The sequence below is a fragment of the Chrysochloris asiatica genome, unplaced genomic scaffold (assembly GCF_000296735.1).
Source record: "Chrysochloris asiatica unplaced genomic scaffold, ChrAsi1.0 scaffold00048, whole genome shotgun sequence".
Lineage (NCBI taxonomy): Eukaryota > Metazoa > Chordata > Mammalia > Afrosoricida > Chrysochloridae > Chrysochloris > Chrysochloris asiatica.
In genome coordinates this window covers 9,429,615-9,440,250 of record NW_006408566.1, presented here as the reverse complement: position 1 = coordinate 9,440,250, position 10,636 = coordinate 9,429,615, and the positions used below count along the sequence as shown (strand labels likewise).

The 10,636-nt window shown below is 45.1% G+C and overlaps 1 protein-coding gene across 1 annotated transcript in view; it reads left to right on the top strand.

Moving 5' to 3' along the window:
- Window positions 1–2,494: 2,494 nt before the first annotated feature.
- The window catches only part of AK4 (adenylate kinase 4), a 103,758-nt gene continuing 95,616 nt past the window's right edge, over window positions 2,495–10,636 (top strand). Inside the window, exon 1 of the mRNA XM_006862457.1 lies at window positions 2,495–2,824. Coding sequence (XP_006862519.1) covers window positions 2,680–2,824 — 145 coding nt within the window. The 5' untranslated portion in view covers window positions 2,495–2,679. The remainder of the gene's footprint in view (window positions 2,825–10,636) is intronic.

The window sequence follows — 10,636 nt, the reverse complement described above, 5'->3', positions numbered from 1 at the left end:
TCCTGGTGTGGAGCTGTGAGTTAATGCACCAAACTGCAAAGCTGTTTGAACTACAAGGTCGGTGGATCAAGCTCACCAGTTGCTCCTTAACAAAAACAACAACAGTGTTTACCCTACTAGGACTCCCAGCAGCAACAACAATGTGGATGTTCTAAATTCAACTTCCACATTTTACAAAGAGAACAGTTAAGGGTCAAAGGTCACAGAGTAGGCAGAGGAATCAAGAGCCCACATATCTTTCATATCTCTATTTGAATGGATTGGACTCCAGAGCTGCAGACTCATCATCTGGGAAATTGTTGTTGTTAGTTACAGATGAGTGGATTATGATTTCATGGCGACTCACTGAGTTGCTGAGTAGAACAGTTCTATAAGGTTTTCTTGACTGTAATCCTTTTATTATTTTATTGTTGTTGAGCAAAACATATGCCAATTCAACATGTATAATTCAGTGACATTGATTACATTTTTCGAGTTCTGTGACTATTCCTCATACTCATTTTTTGTGGTCCCTCCCCCATGAACTCATAACCCCTTAAGGTTACTACTGTTTAATCTTTTAAGTTGTCAATTTGATTCTAAATAGTTCTTGAAAGAACACAATATTCAAAGCAAGCATTCTTTTTAACTTGTTGTTGTTATGTGCCGTGGAGTCGGTTCCGACTCATAGCGACCCTGTACAGGGTTTCCGAGGCTGTAAATCTTTAAGGGAGCAGAAAGCCTCATCTTTCTCCCGCGGAAAGCTGGTGGTTTCGAACTGCTAAACTTGCAGTTCACAGCCCAATTCGTAACCACTACGCTACCAGAGCTCCTTATTTTAACTAGTTAAGCTAAATTATTGTTTGGTTTTAAGATGCGTTCAGGGGGCATTTTTGGCTTAAGGTTTAAGGATTATTACAGGGCAGTAGTTTCATGCAGTCTACATGGATCCAGAAAGTCTGGAGTCCATGAGAATTTTAAATCCTGTTCTCCATTTCTCCCCTTTTGACCAGGATTCAGCGAGATCCCGTATAGGGTTTCCAAGGAGCAGCTGGTGGATTTGAACCACTTGTGTTTAGCAGCCCAGTGCTTGTCCTACAGTGTCACACCAGAACTGGTGCAATTATCCCCTTGTTAAGTGTCCTGGAGTCGGTTCTGACTCATAGCGACCCTATATAGGGTTTCCGAGTTGTGGTGGTTGAGTTTGACTGCAAAGTTCAAACCGACTTTGCATTCCAGTGCATTAACTCACATCACCACACCAGGAGTCCTGTATAAGGAAGTAAAATACAGAAATCTTATGGGTGGTCTGTTTACAGTAAACAGACTATAAAATGGGCACGTATTGTGATTAATGCTTTCACCTTCCCACAGGCTCTCTAGACTTTGTCTTACTTCCTCTTTCCCAAGGAACCTGGACTTTGGAGTCAAGTAGAAGTGTGTTTTGAAGCCCTCTTGGAATTCAGCCCCCATGAGGGTGGGGCTGGCTTTCTGTTGTTCACCACTATATCCCAGGGGCCTAGAATAGAATCTGGCACACAGTAAGTGCTCAATAAGCATTTGTTGAATGAATGAATCAATGAATGGCTGCATTCCAAGCATCTTTTCATCTGTAAATATCCTACCTTGAAAGATTGTTGCATAATGAAATCATCTAGCACCGAACTTGACCCACAGTAGGAACTAAACAAGTCTTCTTTTCCATTAACAGTACATCCGTCATGCCCATTCCATTCATAGAGACACCCCAAAAGGAGTTTCTCTCCCTTAGGTCTTTTCTACCTCTATTCGCCCCCACAGGCTCCAGGGGTCCCGGGAAGCAGAACTGTGGGAAGACGAGGGGGCACCAGCCAGTGGCTGTGCGAAGCTGGTCTCCCCGGTTACGTAAGGCGCTAGTCCCGCGCGGCCGGCCAGGGCGCAGAGTGGGGGCGGGCGGAGGCGGCGCCGCCCAGCAGGATCCGGGCTGGAATCCACTAGGCGCGCTGCTTCTCAGCTGAGGTGTGTGTTTATTTGACTGCTCTTTGTAGAGAGGCGCCGAGCTCCAGCTCCTGGCGAGCCCCGCGGCTGGGGAGCAACCCGGCAGCCCTCGGCGGAGGTGAGCGCTGGGTCGCCCGCTTGGCCTCAACGAGCCCGTACCACCGACTAGCAGCGACTGCCGCTGCGAATCCGAAGGATGTGACAGCCGCGGGGGAGGGACCAGGGCGCGGACTAAACGCTGCCCACGTGCAGGGACCAGGGCAGGGGCTCAGCCTAGAGGCCCGCTGGTGCGTGGGGCAGTGGGTTGCGCGCCTTGATTCTCCCTCTTTCCAGACTTGGCGGAGACTAGTGTAGGGATGTATGGCCTCCCAGCCCCCTCCTCAACCAGGCGGCGTAGGATAGAGGCAGGGCTGGAGGTGGGGCTGGCGGGGCTGACCTCTGCCGGGTGAGGCTGACCACGCTAGGGGCGGGGGCTCTGGAGCGCTGCAGAGTCTCTGCGTGGGGGCGAGGAGGCTGACGAGGGCGGGGAGGTGGCGCGCTGCTCCTCCTGGGCGCGGGGCTGAGGGGAGGGGTTGTCTCAAAAGTCTGTCCTTCCCTCTGTAGGGTGGCTGGTGAGTCCACGCGCGAGCGGCGGGTGATAGGGACAGGGGAAGAAGATACAAAGTTCCCGAGGCTCCCTCTCGTGCCGCTGTCTTTTTTGCCGTACCCTTCCTCGCGTTGGCAATGGCTTCCAAACTCCTTCGCGCGGTCATCCTTGGGCCACCCGGCTCGGGCAAGGGCACCGTGTGCCAGAGGATCGCCCAGAACTTCGGCCTCCAGCATCTCTCCAGCGGCCACTTCTTGCGGGAAAACATCAAGGCAAACACGGGTGAGGGACTTTGGGGGTGAGCCGAAGGGGGTGTGGGTCTGGCCGGGGAGAGAAGCGGCCAGGTCTCTTCGGGTCCCGGGCGCCCTTCCCCCCGCCCGCGTTTGGTTGTGCAGGCACGTACGTGACTGGGCGCATGCAACAGCCAGGCGGGCGGTCCGCGGTTGTGCGGATTAACCGCGCCGGGGAAGGAGGCCGAGGCTCGCGGGGAGAATGGTGGTGCACACAGCTCATCTCTCCACCGGACGCTTGCCGCAAGTGGATAAGCACCCAGCGGAGGGAGCGAGAACCAAGCTACTGGCTACCCCGAAGCTTCTCTTTACCCTGTTTCCTTAAGGCGAAACGGCCTCGCCAGCTCCAAGGCTTCCCCTACCCCCTAGGTCTTTGGGGAATCGCAGCGCCTCTCTTCTCGCCCGAGCCCCTGAGGTTGAGCGCTCCCCACCTGTGGGAACCGGGCCCGACTGCGCTCCGAGGAACCTGTGGCGCCGCGGGGCTTCTAACCATGCACTTCTCCCGCTTCGCGCCGCCTGGGCCTCGGGGCTAGAGTCCTGGGTAGCTCTGAAAGGCTTGTCTGTTCGCTGCCTCCTTCTAAGGTAAACTCTTGCCACTAACTTCCCCTCCGCCCCAAGTCTGGGCCTGACCGTTAGGAGACTAGGAGACTCCTTCGACTACATTGCATTCTGAATTCAGCCTCGATTGGCTCGAGTGGTAAAGTTGATGACATAGACCGCTTGGTCTGAGTCTGACCGCATTCCTTACGTTTTTTAACCTGCTTTTCCTACCCTTAGTTTACACCAGTTCATAATGAGTTGGCATTAAAAGGCGAGAGGTAGCGGTTGTGCAGCTGGGAGGTAGGTTACTCTTCTGGGATGCAGATGCTCATAATTAGCAATTCCTTTATGAAAACTTGTTAGGCAAACCGGATATTTTAACATCGCTGCTGTTCTCATCGGTGTCCGAGGTGGTTATTGCCCATTATGGGATAATTATCCAGGGATCTCCCTTTCAGAAGCACAAACTGGTTTGAAGAGGTGGGCAGAGAAATGTGCTAGGAAACAGAAGGAAAGCTTAAAAGCAGAGTTTTAGTCATTACCTCTTAAACAGGTTGGAAAAGGAAGCTTGTATTTTGATTTTCAAGAACATCCAATCTCAGGCGAAAGAGTTAAGTATACTAGATTGTACCTAGGGTTTTCTTTTGTGGGTACCGTTACCTCATTTGGATCTATTTTAATTTTAATTCCATAGCCAAAAGCATTTTAATCTTTCTGTGTTTGGTATGTGGTTTCATGAAAGAGCTTCCAAGCTAATGTTTTTGGGTTTAGGTCTGACTTTTCCAACAGTAGGGGAAAGGAGACCGGTAAGTGAACCGCTAGGGTGAGAAGAGCCCATTTCTTCTTATGTATCTCCGTACCTGACTTGGTAGCTTGCTTTCTTTTGACATGAAGCCCTTTACATTATGTGTCCTAGGGCTGGATAGCAGTCCTTTCTATTTTTGAAGAGAGTGTGATAGGAAGTGAATTATTTCTGCACATTCTTAGGGCTTTTGAAAACTTTCCATTATTTTTTTTCTCACTTTTTTCTGTTTTCATTTAACTTTGTTCTGAATTTAGTTTCTGTTCTCCTTTAAATGTCTTCATTTCCCCTCAAGTGTTTCCTTTTGGAGTAAGAAATGACTATGAAATGTTAAGATGATCTCCTTTTCTTTTTCTGCTAGGAATCGAATAATATTGTTAAGTGCTGTTGAGTCTGTTCTGATTCATAATGATCCTGTATTGGGTTTCCTAGGAGTGATTGGTGGGTTTAAGCAGTCCAGTTCTTAGCCCACAGGGTCATACCAAGATTCCAGTTTTTGCATTGTTAAGTGCTGTCAAGTTATAGTGACCCTGTATACGGTTTCTGAGGAGCAGCTGGTGAGTTTGAACTGCAGACCTTGTGGTCTAGTGCTTATCCTACAGTACCATAAAACTTTCAGCAGGGAAATAAGAATAGTAAAAGGCAGTAATTTGTTCTAGTGGATTTGGGGGCAAGGTTATTTTTCTCTCCCAGGAAGTCTAAGTTGGAATTTTACAGGCTGCCTGCCTGGTAAATAAAAAAGCACACTGCAAAATATATCTTTCTGTTTGTAACCTGCTGTTTGCTTTCAGCTAATTTCCTGGTAGAAAAACACAACAACTCCTCTCTCTGTAGCTTTTTATCATTGAAGGTTTGAAGGAGATGATGAAGTGCACCAAAATCTAAGAAACAGAACCGTTGTAAGGATTTGAATTGGGAAGGAGGCCAGGCCATTTGCTCCAACCTTGATGGAGTGTCTACTTGGCTTTCCTCCTCTAGCAGCCACTGCCTGATGAAAAGTTGCTCCTCTAAGGAAGGTTCATTCTAATGTCGCAGCTTCTGGGATGTCTTCCGTCACCTGCCATGGTAGAATTCATCTTTCCTCTATAGGCCTTTGATTCTTTTGCTGATGTCACATACTGTTATAATGCAGTGTAATAATTGTCTAATTAATTCAGTAGATATTTATTGAGTACCTAGTCCTGGTGTGGTGCTGTGGGTTAATGCGCCAGACTGCAAAGCCATTTGAACTGCAAGGTTGGCAGTTCAAGCTCACCAGCAGCTATGGTCGCTATGGGTCAGAACCGGCTCGATGGCACTTAACAACAACAACAACAACATACATCGGAGCCCCAGTGTGGTGCTGTGGGCTAATGCATCAGACTGCAAAGTTGTTTGAAATGTAAGGTCCGTGGTTCAAACTCACCAGCTGCTCCTTGGAAACCCTATACAGGGTTGCTATGGGTTGGAATCAACTCGACAGCACTCAACAACGAACATCCATCAGAAACACTCTTAGGTACTGCTGGGGCTAAAGCAGTACTTCAAGGCAGTTCTCTGACTCTTATCCTTTTTTCCTTCCCCATGCTACCATTTCCCATTGAGACTCAGAGGACAGAAATCTGGCAAAGTATCAAATGCATAAAAGGAGTCCAACAAGTTTGTGTTGGTATTCTTAAGTGTCTTTAGTTCTGACTCATAGTGACCTTGTGTATAGTTTTTGAGGAATGACTGGTGGGTTTGAATGGCTGACCTTTTGGTCAGTCCAGTGCTTTTCCTGCACAGGTCACAAATTCCGTGTACATCTTTCTCAGAAAGAGTTAAATAGCTTCCAGTAGTAGAGTTTGTTCTGCTTAATTAGCTCCAATTTATGGTAAAAGTTTATACTTAATATGAATCTGAGATTAGCCTCATTATTGCTGTCACCATTGGCCCATGCAGACTGCCTGGGGCAGTGCAGGCTGAGGCTTATCAAATACCTTAGTTGATGACCCACCCCCAAATCTTTCAGATCTTTGGCACACATTCTCTTTAGCATACTCCCTGAGTAAATAGAAGAGGCAGTTCGCATAGACTGCCAGGAGTTGGGCCCTAGACTGAAATAAGGAATGCTAACTTTACTCTGTGTGCGCATGGGCATGTGTGTAAAAACACTCACTTGCGTGGAGCTGGCATTCAGGTGAGTGAGCCTCCTTGCCGATTCTTATATTTACTAAGAGCTTCTTTTCTTGGGTGATGGGTGGTGGAAACCTCCCTCTGAGGGATACGAGGATTCTGCTTTAAGAACTTTGACAAATAGTGGTATTTACAAAAATCCCATTATTCTGTACTGGATCTACTATCTCAGGTGTAGGAAAATTGGCCAGTTTCCATTTGGAAGCATCCTGGGTTTGATTGAGAGAAAAGCTGTTCAAGAACAAAGCTGTTTCTGTTCTTAATTAATATTAAGTGCAGCTCCTGGTGGAGTTTTACAGATGGGACTAGCATTTCAAATTATACTATGGGCTGAGCTTTTTCTTCTCTGAAAAGGTGACCTAATTTAGAGGGCTCAGGGTTTTTGGGTACATATTAAGCATAAATGTGTGTCTTTTTTTAATGCAAGGGTGAAAAATTGAGAATTGGAGGCTAGAGAGATTCTGTGAGGGAGACTTGAAAAAATTCAACAGTACATCTAAAACAATTTTAAATAGCTAACCTTTTAGTAGCTCCTACAGGGTCTTTGTAGTCCTGGTGTGGCGTTGTAGCTTAATGCATTGGACTGCAAGATCGGCAATTTAAGTTCACCAATAGCTCCTCGGAAACCTTACACCGGGTTGCTGTGTCGGAACCGACTCGACAGCACTCAACAACAACAGCGGGGTCTTTGCTTGTTACAGGATTCTGAGACTATGCCACAGACTTTCCTAGCCTGGTGAAACATTGCGCAGATCTGATAGGTCTCTCGCCAGTTGGAAAGTCCTTTCTACATCTCTCTTTTTTTCTGGTTCCTTTGAGGATTTTCACATGTATTTGAAGAGTCCCTGTAGAAGAACCCCATGCTTGCTAAAGTGGAGGGTCAGTGAACAGAGGAAGCCCCCCTCCCCCCACGAGGTGGAGCTCAAGTATAGCAACAATTTTGAGGTTGGTGCAGGACCAGGCAGTGTTTCATTCTACTGTGTATTGTTGTTGTTGTTGTTAAGTACCATGGAGTTGGTTCTGCACAGGGTTTCCAAGGCTGTAAATCTTTATGGGAGCAGAACACCTCATCTTTCTCCCACATAGGGCACTGTAAGTCTGTACCAACTTGACTGACAGCCCCTAACGACATTGTTTTACTTATTTTGTTGATGGTGTTGAGAATATACATAGAAAAACATACAGTTTCTACCTGTGTTGTTGAGTAACATTGGCTACATTCTTTTGGTTGTGCAAGCGTTCTCCTCATCCTCAGAGTTGTTCATCCCTCTTTAGCGTAAACTCACTATCCCTTAAGATTTCTATCTAATCTCTGGAGGTGGTCAATTTGATCTATATAGATAATTCCTTGGAGTCCTGGTTTGGTGCCAAAAGATAAGCACTGGACTGGTAACCACAAGGTCAGCAGTTCAAACCAGCTCCTTGGTAACTGTACAGGCTCACTTTGAGCCAGAACCAACTTGATGATACTTAACAATAACATATAGTTCCTTAAGGAGTATACATGCAGACCTTGGAGATGCTGTGGGTTTTATTCCAGACCACTGCAACAAAGCAAATATTGCAAAAAGTGAGTCACAATTTTTTTTTTTCCCAATGCACATGAGAATTATGTTCCGCCTATACTGCCGTCTGTTAAGTGTGTAATGTTGTTGTTAAGTGCCATAGAGCTGGTTCTGACTCATAGCAACCTTGTGTACTGTGCAGTTTCCAAGGAGCAACTGGTGAGTTTGAACCATCAACCTTGTGGTTCCAACTGACCTTGCGGTCCAGTGCTTTATCCCACAGCACCACACCAGGACTCCTAAGTGTATAAGAGGATTATAACAAAGTTTGAAGTATCATGAGAAGTAGTAAAACGTGACTTTTGTAACTTCTCACAGAGACACAATGTGAGCATGGACTGTTAGGAAAGTGGCTTCAAGCTATTGCTAGGGCTGCCATAAACCTTCAGTGTGTAAAAAGCATCTGAAGTCCAATAAAGAGATGCACAAGAAAACAAGATACACCTGTAGTAATCAAGGCCAACATTCCTTTTACCAGCTAAGCTAATGTATGGTTTATTTTTAGGAAGACTTCAAGAGATATTTTTGGTTTAAGGTTTAAAGATTATCATAGGGCAGTAGTTTTGGGAGTTTATCTAGCCTCCATGGTTCTAAAAAAAAGTCAGGAGTTCATGAGAATTTGAAATCCTGTTCTTCATAGTCCCCCTTTTGAATAAAATTCTATAGAATCTTTAAGGAGCTTTGGAAGTGTAGTGGATTACGAGTTGGGCTGAAAATTGCAGGGTTAGCAGTTCAAATCTACCAGACACTCTTAAGAAAGATGAGGCTTTCTGCTCTTAAAAGATTGTTAGCCTTGGAAACCTTGTATAGAGTCACAATGTGTCCAAACCAACTCCAAGGCATACAACGACCACCACCACTATCTTGGATCAAAATGTTTGGTAATGATAGCAAGGCAACATCTAGTTCTTGTCACATGGCAAGGGAAGCAGATGTTCATGGAGGCAGTTAGCCATACATCCTATATCCTATATTCCTGACTCTCCTTCTTCTGTTGCTCAGGCATATAGAAGAGTATTTTTGTGCCTTGGATGGCCACTTGCAAGTGTTTAAAAACTCAGGTATTATACAGAGAACTAGGAAATAAGTCAGAATACTATTAGGCCAGCTAACTGGAATGTCCAAACTGTGACCCCAAACCGCCAAACCAATGCATCAAGTCCGTGAGTGTTTGGCTGTATGTAAGCAACCTTAGCAGATTCTTGAGTGCTGTTGTACATGTATCTATCACGTCACTTTTATCCATTGAACTTTAAATAGGTATCCTATTTGATTCTTGAATAAAGCATACCGTGATAGGAAGTCTGCCATTCTCCACTTGCATATGAATCTTGGAACATCCATCTGTTATGGCCATTCCTGCCCCCCAAGGCTCTATTCTTTGTTTTTTTTTTTGTTGTTGTTTTTTTTTTACATTGGAGAACATCAGTTTTAAATTCGTCCTATTGTATTTCATTTCATTGCAATGATTACAATCCCCTCCATGCATCATCAAATAACCAAAGGGTATACCCCATAGGCCTGCCCCCTGGCTGTCAGCACACACCCCCTCTTCCTCCCTGAGTCCAGACGGCATTTTTTAAATTAAAGTAGTCTTTTCTGATCAAAGTCATGATTTATGGAGAATTTTGATGCAAAGATATACAAAGAAGAGAATAAAAATTACCCTTACTATCACCTGTTTTTGTTAAGTGCCATCAGGTGATTCCTATTCACAGTGACCCTGTATAGGGGATTTCTGAGGAGTGACTGGTGGGTTTGAACTGCCAACCTTGTGGTTAGCATTCTAGTGCTGATCCTACAGCACCACACTAGAACCTATACTACCACCTAAATTCTTGAAGTATGTCTTGAACTATGTAGTTACACTAACTTGGAGGAAGAAAAAAAAATACTGTTAATTATATACAGTGTATCTTTCCAGACTGTTGTTGTTAAGTGCCGTCGAGTCGGTTCCGACCCATAGCGACCCTGTACAGGGTTTCCGAGGGTGTAAATCCTTACGGGAGTAGAAAGCCTCATCTTTCTCCCGCGGAGCGGCTGGTAGTTTCGAACCGCTGACCTTAAGGTTCACAGCCCGATTCGTAACCACTACGCTACCAGAGCTCCTTCTTTAGTTCACTCTTTTTTGTATATGAAGGTAAATGAAAAAATAGGACTCTAAAATCATAGAAACCTTTATAAAATAAAAACATTTAAAATGTAAAGGTATGTTTCTTGAAATATCCTCCATCTTGATCTATACACTTCTGAAATGTTTCTAACTCTTCAGTACTTCCTAGAAGAATTTTGCACTCTTTTTGATTCAAAGGACTCATTACATTCCTTTTATACATTTTTTTGAGTTTGGGGTACAAAAAGTCTGAAGTGGTATGAACAGGCTTACCTTAAAAAAGGTGACCTTTTGAATATTGTGTGGAGCATGACTCCAGGTGAGCAAAAGTGGTGCTATGGAGACCATCTTGGATGAGGTGAGTGGACCATGATTGAAACTAGATTGGTAGAGGTGGAGAAAGATGAATGAAGGGCTTGAGGATATGTATACGGAGTTCGGGTATGACCCTTGACGTCAAGTTGGTTCTAAATCATAGTGATCCTGTATAGGGTTTCCAACCTTTGGGTGGCTATTGTAAATGGTATTGCTTTCCTAATGTCCTTTTCAATGCTGTCGTTTTTTGGTATAGAGGAATCCAACTGATTTTTGTATGTTGATCTTATATCCTGCCACTTTGCTGAATCTTCC